Source organism: Hyperolius riggenbachi, chromosome 12 (assembly GCF_040937935.1).
Source record: "Hyperolius riggenbachi isolate aHypRig1 chromosome 12, aHypRig1.pri, whole genome shotgun sequence".
NCBI classification, from domain to species: domain Eukaryota; kingdom Metazoa; phylum Chordata; class Amphibia; order Anura; family Hyperoliidae; genus Hyperolius; species Hyperolius riggenbachi.
In genome coordinates, this window is record NC_090657.1 from 26,415,582 (window position 1) to 26,434,848 (window position 19,267).

General features: G+C 42.5%; 1 protein-coding gene and 1 long non-coding RNA gene across 8 annotated transcripts in view; one reads left to right on the top strand and one right to left on the bottom strand.

Annotated features, from left to right (window-relative positions):
* KCNH6 (potassium voltage-gated channel subfamily H member 6) overlaps positions 1–17,394 on the top strand; it is a 541,700-nt gene extending 524,306 nt beyond the window's left edge. The window contains exons 9-14 of one of the 2 annotated variants that reach the window (XM_068262676.1): positions 1,999–2,192; positions 3,725–3,824; positions 4,770–5,078; positions 9,382–9,562; positions 11,238–11,436; positions 13,898–17,394. In XM_068262676.1, coding sequence (XP_068118777.1) covers positions 1,999–2,192; positions 3,725–3,824; positions 4,770–5,078; positions 9,382–9,562; positions 11,238–11,436; positions 13,898–14,167 — 1,253 coding nt within the window. In that variant the 3' untranslated portion in view covers positions 14,168–17,394. The remainder of the gene's footprint in view (positions 1–1,998; positions 2,193–3,724; positions 3,825–4,769; positions 5,079–9,381; positions 9,563–11,237; positions 11,437–13,897) is intronic. The other variant, XM_068262677.1, reaches the window with a different exon arrangement.
* Positions 1–19,267, bottom strand: part of LOC137541406 (uncharacterized) — a 1,168,812-nt gene that overhangs the window by 1,108,101 nt on the left and 41,444 nt on the right. The gene's annotated exons all lie outside the window — the stretch shown is intronic.

Sequence of the window (19,267 nt, forward strand, 5' to 3'; positions counted from 1 at the left end):
TCCCACCCCTCCGATTGCCGCCGGTGATCAAGCCCATCACGAAATCCCGTTCTGAACAGGATTTCCTTCAGGGCTTCACCTATTCAAATCGGCCCACCAGGGCCCGAGCAGTGCCCTGCGGCGTTACTGGACGAGCTGAGCTCGCCCATAACGCCCAGGAGGTTAAGAAAATCTGTATATAGCTAGAACAGAATCAGCCATCACAGTAATAAGTGTTACATACAATAACAATTCATCATACAATTTTTTGAATGCTCCACTGTATGGGAAGCTTTTAAACGGAATTTATTCCCAAGTAGTGACCCTCACTATAGTGGGGTCACACTGGGATCAGAGTGTCTGTATAAACTCTAATAGCAATAGATACACAATGGCCGAGATATACTTGATGTCTCTACATGTTTTGTGAATAAGACGGTTACATAATTCACTTCTTCAGGAGTAGCGTATTATTCTTGGCTTAGGCACAAATACACTGTAGGCTGGTATCTAAAGTATAAACAAAGAACCCAAATGAGCGATAATAGCATTAAATAGCATGGAGTGCTGCACACTCTGAACAACAAGTCCATGCTAATAGAGAAACACTGCCACCAGAGAACACACTTGTGCAACCAAATCCTCTGTGAGTGTTTTGTAACATCAAAGTATATATCCATTTTTGTAATAAGATACCCAAATTACCAATGTTTGTGATCCCAAAGGAAACATAACACCATGGGCTTGATTCACAAAGTGATGCTAACAGTTAGCACGCTGGTGAAAAGCCCTTTATCACGCCTAAACTCAGTTTAGGAGTGATAAGTTTAGGTGTGATAAGTTTAGGCGTGATAAGTATAGCACCAACTGGGTTAGCACCGCAGTGCACAGCTGATCAAAAGTTTTGCGCTAGCAAAGTCTGGTGCACTTTGCATAGAGTTTAATGGCGCTGCTTTGCGGGCGGGACTTTGCACGTGATCTAAACTTATCACGCCTAAACTTATCACGCCTAAACTGGCTTTTCACCAGCGTGGTGCAATGGTTATCACGCCTAAAGTCTCTAATTGGGTTAGCACCGCTTTGTGAATCAAGTCCCATATATGGACCGGGACACAGTGGTGTTAGGGTGAATAGCCCATATATGGACCGGGACACAGTGGTGTTAGGGTGAATAGCCTATATTATCAAGTTATTATACTTCTCACATGGTATGTCAGAAAGATCAGCTGACACTAAAATGGTTGATAAATTTAGGTATGAAAGACCCTGCTTATTAGAATCTAACACTAACAATTAGTACGCAAATTATGCTTAACACAGTTATTTAAATATCAAACAATCCCTTATTTGTTGAGGTGTTTACCACACAAGTCAGTAATTTACCTCAGTGCTCTGTAATTTAAGCTTGCCATGCAGTAACAGCCTTGATTAATTGACATTTTACAAAATGCTCTGAAAAATCAGCTGTTTTCAGCATTACTGAATTGCGGTCATGCTTGATGAATGGAAGCCAAAATGTGCAGGTTCAAGAACATATTTGGAAATAGTAATATCAACATGATAACTTTTGATCTACTGATCAACAGGCTGTGGAGCAGCGAACCAAACAGAATTGTGAATTTTAGAAAAGCAACGTTTAAACAACTCAGACGTGGACTAAGTTCAGTGGAATGGGATAGTATACTACAAGGGAAGGACACTGAAGGGAAATGATGAACTTTAAAAAATATCCTCAATGAATATTGTAGTAAATCCCATATGGAGACAAAACGTCTAGGAATAAAAAAAGGTCTCTATGAATGAATAGAAGGGTGAGGGATAAAATGAAGCTGAAAAGGAATGTTTTTAAGGCCTTAAAATAGAAGGGTACTGAGGCTGAATTAAGCAATTATAAGGAGCGCAATAATAATTGTAAAACAAGAAATTAGGCTGGCAAAGATTGAGACTGAAAATCAAATGTGACTTGAAATTCTTATTTAATTAATAATTTTTAACGCAATGTTTTTTTTTCTTTTGTAGGGAAGAATGATATTTTTGGAGAGCCTATAAGTCTGTATGCTCGCCCTGGAAAGGCAAATGCTGATGTGAGAGCTCTGACTTATTGCGACCTTCACAAGATTCAGAGAGAAGATCTTCTGGAGGTGTTAGATATGTACCCAAACTTCTCAGATAGCTTCTGGAGCAACCTGGAGATTACCTTCAATCTGAGAGATGTGAGAACGTTACAAAACAATATTAAATAGAATGTATGGAGGATGTGTTTCCTAATGATTGGACTTAACCACTAAAGGTTTAGATAGCAACATAATCAGATTGCCACACAAAGGAAGAAGTGACTAGCATATGAAAGGCGATGGAGCAGAATTTTCTGGCAGCTGCATCATCTGCCAGATAAATGATTGGCTTGCCCACTGTGGCTTCCTCTTCTGTGTGAGCAGAGATTTGCACAACAGGCCAATTCTATGCACAGGATTGTCAGCGGGAGGGGGGAGGAAATAAGTCTTCAGGTATAAAATACACTTCTCCCAGAAATTGTAACTAAACATCAGTTGCAATGTTATAGGAAGAGGTGGATCTTCTGTCTGTCTCTCGTTAGTTGCCTTGAGTGTGGACATTGTGCAATGGTGGAGGTTATATTGCACCTCCTGGCTACAAATTGAAATCAGCTTTTATGACACATTAAAACATTTCTTAGCATTCTCAGCGCAAGAGGAGGACATTTGTACTTCCTCTACCTGTGTCACTAGCCTTGACAATTTTTCTGTGAGTCAGATTTGGCAATAATGTGGAAAAAATCCAGTTCATCTTTCAGGGGCATAGCAATAGCCATAGCAGCTGCTATGGGGCCTTGGAGCAAAGGGGCCCAGGTATGTGATGGATCTACTATTAACTTTCATTTGCTCCTCATCCCTCACTTTAGCTTAGTGCCCATGGACTATAAGCAGTGTACAGTAGATTGCATGAGAATGTAAATAGCCCAGTTAACTCATATCCATAGAATAGATGCGGATGGCATTGCTCAAGAGTGGCTACATCTGATTGCTCCATTAAAGCTTTGCTATGGAGCCCCATAATCTGTAGCTCCGCCACTGTCAACTTTCCTTACAAGGGGCTTGAGTCACTAACCAGTGATAACTGAGTTATCACGTGTTAAGACTATGCATGTGCAAACTAGGGTGCTAAGTAGTTTGCACTTCAAAGCTGTTGCTGTTCGCATGCTATTTTAGCGTGCGTATGGCGTTACACAGTGTGTGCGAACGGTGCTACGCCATTATGTCCATTCAGCAGCTTCGTGTGCTAAGTATCCTTAGCACGTGAAGTCATTGCTTATCATGCTAGATGTAAAGCGGCTGATTTTGCACGCGAAGCGCTGCGCACAAAACTAAACTTTACGCGCCCAAACGTTTACACGCATATTAGTGTGTAAAGAGCCAGTTATCATGTGCTAAGTGGTTTTTTACTGGCGTGCTAACACTTAGCACACTTTAGTAAATCAAGCCCCATGTGTGTAAAAACAAAAGTATGGCATATAGGAAGGCCTATAGGTTACGCTGGATGATGTTGAGATTTGTGTGTGTGTGAGAAAAAGTAGTGAGGCAAATCTAATGACTGACTATTCATTTTCATGATTTAAATGTTAATAATTACATAGTACATGCTAAGAGAGCATGCCTGTAAATGTAAAAAGTTGCCTTTGGATTGTGCATTGCCTAAAACTTTTTTTTAAAACTCCATCTGCTTTTAGGCTGAGAGTATCCCACGTTCCCCTATGAGTGAAGAGTACAACTGCACTTACCGGAGAACACGCAGATGCAAACAACCAGGAAGACGTCGCAAGAAACATGGTATGAGACCAGTGTCTAAGAACATGTTGTGTACTGCAGGGGTCCCCAACCTTTTTGAGCCCGGGGCCCACTATACTGACCAAAATTTTCTCCGGGGCGGGGGTTGGAGGAGCGTGGCTAGTGGCGGCGGCAGTTAGCCCAGTATAGCAAGTACAGTTAGCCCAGTATAGCTAGTACAGTTAGCCCAGTATAGCTAGTACAGTTACCACAGTATAGCTAGTACAGTTACCACAGTATAGCTAGTATAGTTAGCCCAGTATAGCAAGTACAGTTAGCCCAGTATAGCAAGTACAGTTAGCCCAGTATAGTAAGTACAGTTAGCACAGTATAGCTAATACAGTTAGCCCAGTGTAGCCAGTAGTTACCCCAGTAAAACTTCCCCAGAGTAGGTAGGAGAGGTGCCCTCTCCCCCCGCGGCCGCCGCTCCTGTTACCTTATGAGTAGGCGGTTGCTTTCTTCCTTATATTCCCCACAGGCGCTCCTGTCCTCGGTTGCAGCATCTCCTAATACAGCACCGCTTCCCGCGTGGCTGCTGTAAGGAAGAGAAGGAAGCAGGGCAGCGGCTTCCTGTAGCTGCGATCGCCGTTACCATGGGAACCGCTGGCCCGCCTCCTTCTCTCCTTACAGCAGCCGCAAAGAAAGCGCTGCTGTAATAAATGCTGCAAAGAGGAGAGGGGCTAGCTGCTATGGGATTGGGGAATATAAGGGAGGAAGTGGCCGCCCGCTCATAAGCTAACAGGAGCGGCGGCCGCGGGGAGGAGAGGGAGAAAGGCCAGATCCGCCGCGGCCCCCCAGAAATTTGCCCACGGACCACCAGGGGGCCGCGGCCCCGAGGTTGGGGACCTCTGGTGTACTGCTGTTCATGCATGTAATACACTGTTGAATGTTTATTTAAGTAAAGGCACAACATTTAGAAATGATTTATTGACATTTATTGACTTGCAGCTCTTCCCTGTCTCGCAGATGGACTTGAGGATGTGAACTCTGATATTGAACAATATCATACTTATTCAGAAATGACCAACATCCAGCAGCCACTGAGTCGGGACCAGTGGGATGACCTAGCTAGTAGTACCACTCCCTGTTCACAGACTAGTGATGATGAAACCAAACCACTAAACTCAGGACGAATGGATAGGCTAGCCACTGCAGACAAGCAAGAGTTCATCCCAGCTGTTGTCAACTTGGTGACAGCCAACATCAGCAACCGAGAGGGAGGCAGGAAAGTACTGGAGACAGTGGAAACATACTCAGGTGAGAGTCCTGTGGTAGTGTCTTGACAAGATCATGCAATAGAATGGGGTTTTTGAGTATCCCCATTTGGTGCGATCAGGCAATCTTGCTCATATGCAGCTCTGTGGTCCAATGAACATGGCTAAAAACAAACAAAAAGAGCGCTCTGAGACTGGCAGAAAGTAGCAATCACACTGTCCTATCCAGGACAGGTCTCACCTGGAATGTAGTGGCTGTCGGTAAGGATCAGTTTAAGTCAGCTTCTCACCCTCTTAGGGCTGGGCTCTCTAGTCAGCAGCGGACACGAGACCTCAGCAAGGAGTCCAGGATGCAGGAAGGGAGGCGCGGTGTAGTTGAACACGACCGTTGGTCTCTATAGAGGGAATCCACGTCAGAGGAAAAGGTGTCAGCCTGTCTCATTGCCTCTAGCGGCTGTAAGGAGGGCTGAGAAGTTGCGCGATAGCTAGGCAACACTTACCATGACTATATCAAAGGACTACGGGGGAACAGAAAGTGACTAAAATTCACTTTATTAGGCTAACGCACGACTCGTTTCGCGGAGAAGACATCCTCCATTTCTTCAGGTCAAGAGATTATTCACTGTGAACCTAGCCTGTGAAATCACTGTGAACCTAGCCTTAGGGCAGACGTCAGACTGAAGGTTTTCCATCACAGAGTTAGCAGAGACAAGGTGAACCATGTCTGTGTGAACTTGGTAAACATAGTCAACTGAAAAGGAAATGAGAGACAGATAGTTAGAGAGGATTGAGGGATCCAGTGAGGGTGAGTTGTCCCCACTCTTCTACTCCAGCAATGGCTGGGTCCCTTCTCTTCAAGCAGGCAGGGTTCGCTGCAGCATACCTCGTACATAGTATGCTGCAGTAGTACCCGGCAGCAGTGAAGAGAAGGGACCCGGCACTAGCTGGAGTAGGAAATCAGAGATGACCCGAGCCGGAGTAGTTAAAATACCAGGACATGCAGGAGGAGAAATAAGTGGAGTGAGCCCTCTTAAAATTGCAAGGGATGTCGGGATGTCCCTAAAATGAACTTACTGTATTTTGGCAATAGCCTAGGAGTTGATGGATTCACAGCCAAATTTTATACGATTTTTCTATTTCAATATTTTTCTTGAACATGTTTAAAAATATACAAGAAATTTGAGTAACACTCATTATAATAGAACAGGTTTATCCTGTTGGTAAACAACATGAATGTTGCAGAGACTATATAATATAAATAGCAAAAAACTCAACTGCGGAAAAAAAAAGGGAGAAAACTCCGCCCTTGTGAGCTTACAGCCTATTGCAAACATTATAATTTTAGGACAAGTGGAGCGATAGGGATATGGAGGCTGCCAAATTTGTTTACTTTTAAACAATACTAGTTGCCTGGCAGCCCTGTTGATCTATGTGGCTGCAGTGGTGTCTGCATAACACCAGAAAAAACAAGCTTGCAGCTAATGTTGTCAGAAACACCTGATCTGCTGCATGCTCGTTCGGGGTCTATGGTTACAAATATTAGGGGCAGAGGATCAGCAGGATAGCCAGGCAACTGGTATTGTTTAAAAGAAAATAAATATGGCAGTGTCCATATCTCTCTCACTTCAGTCATCCTTTAACATCTTCCCGACCACCTCACGCTGATGGGCGGTGGGAAGGTGGTGCCCCCAGGACCGCCTAACGCTGATTGGTGTCAAGTCCTGGAGGCGGGATTAGCGGGTAATGAGCGCAAAGATAGAGCGGGGATCTGTTAGCAGCCTGCCAGCTGCAATCAGAGCTGGCAGGCTGCTATGTAAAGGAAAAAAAAAAAAAAAGCTAATAAACATTTGTACAGCACTGCGATCTAGCTTAGGTGTCTCTCTGACAATCAAATCCCTCTCATAAGCTGATACCTATAAGAGTGGAATGTTGTGTACGGAGTGCAGTCAGGGCCAATTTAGGGGAGAGGGAGGGAAATTTTAGAAGAGGATATTTTAATTATAAAAAAAAAATCTTTTACAATTTATTAAAGAAAAAAAAATTGCAGCAGCAATCAGAGACCACCAAAAATACTCCATTAGTGGCAAGAAAAGGAGGTAAAATTCATTTTGGTTGTAAGTTGAATGGCCGAGCAATGAATCATTAAAGCTGTGCAGTGCTGAATTGTAAAAAAAAATCACCTGCTCACTAGGTGGGTATAAACCAGTGGTCCTCAAGTGGTTAAGCAACTGACCTCCATGAATATGTTGCTTATGGAAAGTTTGGATCAGTGGTCCTTAAACTATGATCTGCGGGCCGAATGCAGCCCACTAAGGCTTTTTTACAGGCCCTGAAACAAAAAATGTATAACTTATAGATGCGGCCCACTGCACCTTCAAATATCGGCGGCCAGCATATAGTATAGCAGTGCTGGCTCCACCCATCCACATACTGTAGAAGCCAGGGAGCAGTCATTCCCTGGCCTCCAATCCAATTCCGCATCAGGTGACACTGCTGTCCTACTGAACGGTAGGTTGTCACCTGGGTATGCTTCACTGTGTGATGCACAAAGACGCTCTTCAGACATGCATGACTGAACGGCTGCTGCTGGGAGTTCTCCTCCGAGCATTATTGGGGGAATCAATACCTAGATTCAATGTAATGTTTTTCAACATAATTTTATGTATACTCTTGCCCCCCAGCAGTCTGAAGTATGTTGACCCGGCCCTTGACTGAAAAAGTTTGGGGACCCCTGGTTTGGATGATTGTTTCCATAACAATGCTTGTATATAGGGTATAACGGGAAGTCCTGTCAGAAACATGCTATGTCAGTGGTCCTCAAACTAAGGCCCGCGGGCCGAATGCGGCCGGCCGAGGCTTTTTCACTGGCCCCCAAACACCAAATGTATAACTTATAGATGTGGCCCACTGCACCTTTAAATATCGGTGGCCAATATTAGCAGTGCTGGCACCACCCATCCACATACTGTAGAAGCCAGTGAGCAATAATTTGCTTGCTTCCAATCCAATTCTGCATCAGGTGACACTGCTGTCCAACTAGACGGCAGTTAGTAACCAGGGTATGCTTCACTGTCTGGTGCGCAAATAAATTCTTCGGGTGCTGCATGACTGAATGGCTGCTGCTGGGAGGTCTCCTCTGGGCAAGATTGGGGGGGAAATCAATACCTAGATTCAATGTAATGTTTTTCAACATCATTTTATGTATGTAACCACGGAGAGAGAGAGCAGAGTCAGCACTGCAATTGGGGTTGTTTATTAGTAAAATGCAAAACACTTACAGTCGAGTCGTAGCCAGATGCTAGGGCAGGTCAAGTGGGCGCCAGGTCTTTATCCCCCTGCGGACGTCCGTTTCGCGCTAACAGCGCTTGTTCACCGCAACTTTCCCCATTGCGGTGAACAAGCGCTGTTAGCGCGAAACGGACGTCCGCAGGGGGACACAGACCTGGCGCCCACTTGACCTGCCCTAGCATCTGGCTACGACTCGACTGTAAGTGTTTTGCATTTTACTAATAAACAACCCCAATTGCAGTGCTGACTCTGCTCTCTCTCTCTCTGTGGTTACAAGTTTGCTATCTATTCCTTCATCTTGCCGGAGCACGCAGTTTCAAGGGACTCACATCCTTACAGTCTGAAGCACGGTATAGCCCAGCCCAGCCCCCTGCTGCAATCCTTTTTGAGTGCTGGAATTCCATTTTCCTTCGTTCTACATCATTTTATGTATGTTCCGGCCCCCCTGCAGTCCGAAGTATGTTGACCTCGGCCCTTGATCGAAAAAGTTTGGGGATCTCTGTGCTATGTATTATATTGCTGTGCATTGCTCCCCAGACTACAATCTCAACTGCCCTCAAAGAAACCGAATGATAGAATTCACATATTACCTTTCAGCACCATTTTAAACTTATGCATATGCAGCGATACTCATTTATGATATTTTGATTTTCATTTTTATTGGTCAAACCAATTAAATTTGCATCCATAAAACCTTCTGCAAAATTCAGTAATGAACAAAGTGAATAAAATATTATTTTGGCATTTATGGTCTAGATTGCATCATTGTCATTGCCGGATCCATCAAAATGTCAAGTCAATACTGTAACTGCTGACATTGATTTTTACACCGAGATGATTTGTTCTATTCCGTTGCATGCAAATGCAATGCGTACATGACATCAGTACAGTTTAATCTACAGTACCCAAGTAATGCTACAAGTATTTTTTTCTAAATAATTTCCATCCACATTTTTGGTTTTAACTTGTGTCCCGAATGTTTAAAACTCTCTCTCCATTTCCTGCTTTATTTTTTTGCCTGACGTTTTAACCAGTGTTTGACTGATTTCTCCAACTAGCATCTCCTATTGAAGTTCCCAACTTGTTCAGTTTCTGGAGCGACCATCGTCCAGCTGTATGCCCAGAGACTCATCAACATATTTCAGTGGTGCATAATTCTCTGGATCCCCCCCTGAGCCCGGATGACCGGCCAGGAGAGATTGAATCCAGACTGGAGCTCCTCCAAGCTCAGCTAGACAGGTGAGACAGATAAGCTTGCAATGTTACTATGATGCTCTGACATTATAATATTCTCACATTTACTGTCACAATGCAATGAATGGGTGCTTTAGGTGAGAACAAACATTCAAAGGGCTTTTCAGTGTCTTTGTGAACATATTATTGTATTACTATTTAGTATTTATATAGCGCGAATACCTACTGCAGTGCTTTTACAGGGTATATGTAGTCTTGTCATTAACATACTGTATATGTAGTCTTGTCATTAACATATATGTAGTCTTGTCATTAACTGTCCCTTAGAGGAGCTCACAATCTACTGTAATCCCTATTAGGGATGGTCCTGCCTCAGAGAAGTATACGATCAGTTTGATCAGCTGATAGATATGTAAAGTTCTGATTTGCTGTGATGTCTTCCTGGTTTAAAGTGGAACTGCAGCCTAAACAAACATACTGCCATTAAGTTACATTAGCTATGTTTATTAAAATAGATAGGTAATATAATCTCTTATCCACCCTGTTTTAAAAGAACGGGCAAATGTTTGCGATTTCATGGAGGCAGCCATCTTTTTCATGGGGGCAGCCATCTTTTTGGTTGAAAGGAGGTGACAGGGAGCATGAGACACAGTTCCAACTGTCCTGTGTGCTGATCACCCCTCCCAGCTGCACGTGGTAGGCTTCAAATCTCAAATTCAAAATGTAAAAAAAAAAATTGCACCAAAACAGCAGAACGAGAACATCAGAAATCCCATCATGCTTTGCACAGCATCAGGTTAAAAATGCCCAGGCAGTTTTCTTCTGTGCAGCAAAAAATGAGGCTTTGGTAAGAAAAACAAAGTTCTGATGCTATGAAACTGTTAAAAAAACACCAAGCCTTTTCATTGCTGCTGAGTAGATTTTTAGTCTGGAGGTTCACTTTAACAAATGATCATGACCAGCAAATCAGAGTCTTACAAATCTATCAGATGATCAAACTGATCGCATGCTCCTCCATGAGTTCTCCTAGGTACTGACTTCTGCTGTGTTCAGCTGTGTTCTGTCACCTAAACTAAGCATTACTTCATAGATCTCAGGCATAGGATATATATATATATATATACAAAGTTTGAAGCTAGAACAAAGCATGCAAGGCCAAAATACCCTCTCCTCCGCTCTTCCTGCTGACAAGTACAGGGCTATATGAGTCGAACTCCTGGACTGTTTTTCAGGTTTGTTTGTTATATGCACCTCCGGTTTATTGTGCAGCTCTGTGTAATATGTACTTCATAAGTAAAAGAAAATCACAATAGTAAAAGAAAAAAAACGTTCCTGTTCTAGTACATAGCATCTGTACGATAGAAAATCCAGAGTACAATCTCTTTTTTGACATCATTTAATTGCAGAAATATAGAAAGTTACTCCCAGGACCACAGTATGAGTGTTAGGATGCCCAGCCAGGTGAGTGCTGTTCGGGACAATGCTGCAAGTGAGATAACTTTCTATATTTCTGTAAAAAAATGATGTCCAAAGTACACTGTCTTCTGTATTCTGAATAGTGTATGCGGTGATCCTGGAAACTAGTGGTGCACATAACCTTTCTGAAGTCTTTACATACTGTAGAATCTGTAAGCCTAGGGGTAGTTGAGCAGGTCAGCTCTCATAGATGAGTTTGTGATTCTATCAAGCTTTTGACTGCATATTGAATTTTCTCTCATAGGCTGGAGTCCAGAATGTCTTCAGACATTAATATTATCTTGCAGTTGCTGCAGAGACAGCTATCCCAAATCCCCCCTGCATACAGTCCCATCTCTCCCAGCTCCCATACTCTAGGTCTCTATCACTCAGCATCCAAGAGCCTGGAACCAATCCAAAGGAGTCCATCTCTACCCACAGTCTCCCCCATCTCTCCACTTCAGGTAAATCCACACAAATACAGGTTGTATTTTTTGTTTGAAACCAGCCAATGATCAAAAGAATGATGAAGAGCTGTCTATGGATCAGTGACAGCTCTTGATATTGTGTTGCAGGGGGTTACCTAATAATGGGGCACATCTGGCTTTGTACCATGGGGGCGACCTACCTAATACTGGGGGCATATCTACCTAACTATACTGGGGGCACATCTGGCTACCGATATTGGGATGCAGTGGGCTATCTAATACTGGGGGCACATCTGGGTATGCATAGTTAGTGGGGGACCTACCTTATACTTGGGGCACATCTGGCTACCTATACTGGTGCGGAGGTAACACTGGGGTCACATCTGGCCATCGATACTGTGTTGAAGGGGGCTACCTAATGCTGGGAAACATCTGCCTACCCATGCGGGGGAGGGCGGAGAGGACTAACTAATACTGGGGGCACATCTGCTACCTATACTGGAGTTGCACAATTCAGGGGGACACACACAATGTGGAGAACCTTTTCCCGGCCCTGATGCTACATGAACATCTGTGAAATACTGAACAACGCATTAAGATGTTACAGCCCTAAGCTATTTTTACAGAGGCCTCCTAGCAAATGCTGAAATATTTTCTGGCCCATCATATGTCTAGGCTAGTGTTGGTCGGACTCAACTTCAGTCCTTGGCAACACCTTGAGGTCATATTGAATATATTTTCAATAGCTCATCATTAGTCATGATCTAAAGATCCAGCTATGGGCAAGGTTCCTGCAACCTCATAATAAGTATCACATTCTAATTATGTAGCTATTTTGGATGTCCAAGTTCTCACAAGGAGGTAGATTAGTCTAAATCTAAAGAGGGGCTTTGGTCATAGCTAAAGTACCCCAAGGTAACATTTTTCCCAATCTGGCTAGTTTCAACTGGATCAGGTAAACATGTTGTGTCTGTAGATTCTCTGCAAATATCACTGGCTGAACTGATAATTCCATGCAGTCAGTTTTGATACAATAAGACTGGTGGGAGTGCACGAACTACAATTTCACCATTCCCTGCTTATAACGGAAATTAGCCAAGTCAATTATTCCAATAGGGAGCATCATGAGGAATGCAGTTTCCCTATGGGCAGAGTGTTGGCACTTTAGTAAAGCCATTTCTTTTTATTCTTTACATATATTTAACATAACTTGATTACACGTAGATAGAACATGTACAACCTGAAAACAAATCAGGTCCGCGTGTAATTAACCAGTTTAGGCAGGTTCACGCTTTCTGCTCCCTTTAGGCATTGCATGACAGCTGGGAGCGTGCTGGGAGCTGTCATGCAGTAAAAGTCGGGGAGCACTCCTGTGCAAGATTTTACTGTTGGGGTCATGGTGTCACAGAAAGGCAAAGCAATTCATGCTGAGCAGTGATTGGGTAATTAAAGAGACACTGAAGCAAAAAAAATTATGATATAATGATTTGGTTGTGTAATACGGATAATTACTAGAATTTTAGTAGCAAAGAAAATATTATAATATTTTTATTTTCAGTTATATAGTGTTTTTTATAACATTGTATCATTCTCTAATATTTGCAGTTTAGACACTACTCAGCTTTCTAAATGGGTTCAAAAGTTCACTAGCCTGCTCTGGAAAATCTTCCCTGCAGAAGGAAAAAAAAGACAGATTGTCTTTTATGCTGGGCATACACGGTTAGTTTTTTATTATCAATCGAGCCACTGATGGCTCGATTGATAATATCCGACGTGTCAGATGACCCGCCGGATCGATTCCGCGCTCAATACCGGCGGGCAGGACAAAAGAAAAAACGAAGCGCAGATAAGGAAGTGCCCGCGGGGACGAGCGGGGATGCGCCGGGATCGAGCCAGCGGCTCGATTCCGGCGCAGAAAACGAGCCGTGTATGCCCAGCATTAAAGCTTATTATCTCAAGTGGCTGGCAGAGTTCTCTGCGACTTTGAAAGTCATGGAGCTCAATGGCTAATTTGCATAGATAACAACTGGAGTTTCTTCCTGTACTGGAAACAATATTAGATTTGGGTCTCTGCTGCTAATGTTTTTTTTCTACACATACAAATTATTAGATCATAATTTTTTTTTCACTTCAGTGTCTCTTTAAAGCTCTTCAGATTTCAACTGCTTACTTTTTTCACTGCAGTGGTCCTTTGAGGGATTTACAACACTGGCTTTGAAGGGGTTAATTACAAAAGCATTGGAACAGCGAGAGAATTGCATGTGCAGTAAGAAAGTGCTGTACATTTGCAAATCTTTTCCATAGGTCAAACAGACTGAGGGCTGCAAGGTGGGCATTAAGATCTAGACACATCTACTGCTGTTTTCGCTGAGACAAGCCTGAACGCTGTATGATATTTGTGTTTCTCAGTGTCCCTAAGGCTAATACAAAATCATCTTGGGATTTATTTGTGTGTTTCTACGTGTATCTTACAAAACCATTTTATCATTTTTTACAGAGTCCTGGGCTGGCTGACTACAAGGACTTAGAACCTCATAACCTTAAGCCTAATGTTCTGCATCTCAGCACAAGCCCACAGGAATCTGTTGACCTGATCCCTGAACCTGGACATCCTCAGGCCCACATTATCCCACCTCCAGAAAGCCCTATCCTTGCTGTCCTTGGAGGCTTCCGCTTCCCCTCTCTTCCTGAGCATCTGGAGTGCCCATCTCCTCCAGACGTTGAATTCCAAAGACACTTTTCAGACCCCATTCTTCCAGGAAGTTAGGGATATGGAGGAGACTACAGATGGAGATTGCCTATTCTCAGAAGTGGAAAAGGGGAAAAAGATATCTTAGCTTGTGTTCCCCCTCCCATGTATGCATAGGATAGATTTATTGTGGGCCATTTGTACCAGAAGAGGACAGAAGATGGGAATACACTTCTAAAGAAGGATGATCAGAACCGTGAAGGTGGTGGCACCTTTTTTACCTACAGAAAGGCTGTGTGCCCCTTCAAAACACATACTTAAATGATAACACGACCTAATGAGATTATCCTGTTTGGGAAAGACTTAGAGTGGCAAACAACTGGAAAGACTCTATACTGCTTGTCAAATGCTCTTGAAACAGGGAAGCGATAGGGCAGTGTTGGAAACAATGCACAAAAAGGCAAATATCTAGTTCTTCCATCCAGACACATACTGTACACTTGTGTACTCTAAGCGTGAAGTCTTTAGGCTTTACATTTAATAGCAATCACAGAAAAAAAGGCACTGCACATCCAGTACTGCTGTCTAAAAGCATGTTGGTTTATTGAAACAGGCACATGTGACCATGGAAATACAAACATCAATACAGACAAACACTTATGGAGATTCAGTCAGACAGTGGATGGAGAGCACTAAAGGTGAGCTTGAACGCTGTTTTGTGCCAGGGGGCGCTTCTTCCGAGGCTGCGTCACCATTCAGCCGCACTTCTAGGTATTTTAACCCAAAGTTGTACAACCTAGGTGATGTAGTTATGCTGACACAATCACAGAGTGTCAGAGCTGTAGCCTGGCAACTGGGGCAGCCAATACACTTTTGGTTCCTTAAACTTAGCGTTTGTGGCTGCCTTGGCAACCAGGATTCACCACTCCTGGCTGCCAAGAAAGATAGCACATTTATGATCAACCAGCAAGAGGTCCTAGGTGATCGGAATTCAGGGCCCGTTTCCACTACTGCGGTGCGATTTTGACGTGAAAAACGTGTGAACGTATCCGCATGTGGTTGCAGTTTCATTCGCGCTTGTATGCAGATTTTTACGCCAAATCGCTTGCGGTTTGTGCTATGCGATTTTAATCATGTCAATGCCTGTATGCATTGACATGGGTTTTTAAATGAAAACACAAACGAAAACACATGGAAAACCGCAAGACTAAAACGCTTGTGATTTTCCTATTTGATCACATTACCGTCGAATCGCGTGCGTGTGTGCGGCGAGCGAATTCTGATGGTTCTGCTCCCTCAGTGCCCTGCACCCGCCGCCGTCCAACCAAAGCTTCCCATGGTTATGTCTGTATTGATGTTTATATTTACATGTTCACATGTGCCTGTTTGAATAAACCAACACACTTTTTGACAGCAGTGCCGATGTACGTTGCCTTTTTTCTGTGACTGCCAGTTACCTTCAGTCCAGTGACACATCCAGAGCACATTTGTCCATACCGACTACCCCGATATCCATCACCTTATAAAATTTCACATTTGTAGTGACGGCTAATCTTTCTTCTCATATACTTGTGTTTACATTAAATAGGCAGTTTTGGCAAAATAATCTCAATATGTTACACAACAGATCAAAAAAAATGAGTAAGAACTTTTATAAAAAAAAAAAAAAATATGAAAGTATATGAAAAATGGTGAAGCAATTTATCCCTCTATCATAGCCTCATAGGTATCTCTTACTAAATGATATAATACTCTCATATACAAAATAACATTTTAACCGAAAATATGATATTGCATCCTGTATAACTCATACTTACTTCAGGAAATGTTTTACAAGGATTTACCATAGATTTATATATGTATCCTCTATAATAAAACCCCCGTGCCCCTGTGTGTGCTGTCTCTGTGTAGCTGGTCCGTGCTTTTTGCTACTGCGCATGTGTGCAGCATGGACCCAGCCTCACAGAGACAGGAGGACGGGTCCAGGGAGCCGGGTGGGCATGTGAGCTGGCGGCCGGGTGTGCGGCGGGTGCGCAGTAACATGCGGCGGCGAGAAACACACCCTAGAGCCCATTTTTAAACGGGCTTGGGTCTACTAGTGTATATATAAACATACACACACACTACAGTAAAGTAACATGCTGCAAAGTCAGAAAAAAGCAAAGTGATGACATAGACTGGAAATGGTACAAGGTAAACTCTGACCTGACTATTTCTTAGTCTTTCATCTCCCAAGTTCTGTAGCATTTTATAGTTTTTGATTATGCAATTTTGCAAAGATTTACCCGGGATTATCAAAAGAACATGGTTAACAAATATAAAGGAATCAATTGCTTAGTTTGTACATTAATTTCTGCTTATTTCCATACATTGAGGAATATGAGTGCTGTATCCAACATCAAAGTCCAACTGCAGTCAGACTCTTTTTCAAATTTTGGATAGAGAAGGCAAGAGTTAGGAACTTTGTCAGGTTGTTACTTCTGTCTATATATAACTGGCAACACACTGGTGGATTGACCAGGCAGATTGTTATTGGATCACATGTAGAATAGGGATGAAATTTGCAGCAGTGATCTTTTATCCCATAATGCCCAGCAACACCTCTGACCTGAAGTCAGCTGGCCAGTGGCATTCGTGAATCTGAATGTTGTGATGGGATTGTAGGTTTGCGTATGCATTCACCGCGGCAACCTCCATCTCTACTAGCCAACTGACTACGTCTGATTATAGGATGGAAGTTCGCTGGTGTTGAGCTGAAGTTATAGTGAATTCCATTCCTGCAAGGAAAGTTTGCCATGCTGATTTAAAATATTGGGGTAAGTGCAGAAAACAAATAGTCCATTTGCTGCACATGACAGCACATTAAACTGAAACTGGAGCGAACAAAAAAAAATGAAATATTCACCTATAGAGAGTGAAGGTTCTGAATCTCATAAAGCCTTTCTGGTCCTCTCAGAAAGGCTTTGGAAGCACTTGTGCTTCCAAAGACAGGATCCTTCCCTCTCCAAGTATCTGGCTTTTTTATTTTTTTTGTTAACATCAGCATCACTTTAAAGGACACCCGAGGGGAAAATAAACTGATGAGATAAACAATCGTATCTATACGCCTTCTCCTAAAAAGGACTTTTTTTTTGTTTTTGTTTTTTTTAGATATTCCACAGTTACATTTTATATTTAAAGAGGAACTCCAGTGAAACTAATGTAATAAAAAAGTGCTTCATTTTTACAATAATTATGTATAAATGATTTAGTCAGCGTTTGCCCATTGTAAAATCTTTTAAATCCCTGATTTACATTCTGACATTTATTACATGGTGACATTTTTACTGTTGGCAGGTAATGTGGTGGCTGCTTGCTGTTTTGGCAGTTGGAAACAGCTGTAAACAGCTATTTCCCACAAGGCAACAAGGTTCACAAACAGGAAACTGCCAAGAGTACCTCGGTACTCAGAGCTTCTTGTGGGAGGGGTTTCACCACAATATCAGCCATACAGCATCCCCTGATGGTCTGTTTGTGAAAAGGAATAGATTTCTCATGTAAAAGGGGGTATCAGCTACTGATTGGGATGAAGTTCAATTCTTGGTCGGAGTTTCTCTTTAAATCTACTTTTTACGTTTTTACTGTTGACTTGTCTCTGCTCAATGACACATTTCTTGAAGTATGCCAGGTCCCAACTGTACAGAAACTGTGTCTTGCATTCCTGATGATTAACTCATTCAGACGGAGAAAGAAAAAAAAGGAACACAGCATAGTTTTTTGTGTTTGCCACTGTACATACACGTCTATCTCATCATGCCACCTTGGATGTCCTTTAATAGTTTTTTTTTCTGCACATGAAATCCAATTAGATCCAATGTTAACCAATATTTATTCCTTCTTTAGATTTATATCATCTAACTCACTCTACATTTATTTACTGCTGTTTTTCTCACTTTAATGGAGACTTTCACTCCTCTTACTTGCTTGACAATTTTCACAGAGAAAATGGATTTCTCCACTGGAGACAAGCAGTAATGAAAAACCTGAGAAAGGTTCAAGCTCTTCCGACATTATTCAGCATTATAATAAATATTTTGAATTACATTGGGCTTTCCTTCATAACTGCTGCTTATTAACTACGGACACACTGGCAGGACAGAGGACTTTATGTAGCATGGAACTGGAGGGGTGTGGAGGGAATGACATCTATAAAAGAACAGCTAAAAAAGCTGTCCAATCCAGTGACCTTCTATCTACACATACCGTTGTTTCTAGTTGTGGTCATTGTACAGTGTTTCCCCTAAAGTTCTACAGTCCTGTATTTGTGTCAGGCAATTTGTGTTTTTGTTGGAGCCAGCCCTCCTGATCTGTCGTGATAAGCATCAGCAGAACTTTACCTCGTCACCTTTTCCCAGGACACACAACTTATCCTATCATAGCTCTGGGGAGCCTGACAGAGTTCTCTGTCTGCAAGAAATAGACTCTTACCCCCATGAGCAGCAGAATCAATGTCTTGTAAGTGAGAGACAATATCTGCAAACCACAAGCTCTGTGCATGCTGCTTGTGTTTCAGCATGGCATGCAGTATATACATTTTGTATAGGAAAACTACAAGTGTTTCCCCCAAAACTAGGACATCCTCTGAAAATAAGCCCTAACATCGTTTGGAGCAAAAATTAATATAAGACAGTGTCTTATTTTCGGGGAAACACGGGTAGTAAGTTTCAGTGTAGAAATGTATAACAATGTTAATACTGCTGACATCATTTTGCAGACCTATTATGATAATTATTTGTAAAGATTCCACGATTCTGTGGTTCTTGCAAACTTTCTTCTCTAGCACAAAAAGGAACATTTTCATAATGGTGGCTATATATCAAAACCTGGGCGGTTTTTCCATTCACATGTATGACTGCACGATATGGCCACATTCAAAACAAGTACAAGTCATTCAAACGATTTGTACACACATGGCCAACTGCACAATATCGGCCCAACAGTCGTGCGAGTCGATCTGCCTGTTGGATTTGGCAATCTGCCTGTTATCAGTCCCTGACTAGTCCTTTGTCATGTGTTCCCACACCAAAACTATTGTCCAACAGACCAATTTGGATGATAATTGGGTAGCAAAGTTGCATGTGTGTATGAGCCTGTAGACTAATGTATCACAATGAAATTGGGTTTTTAGCCATATGAGCA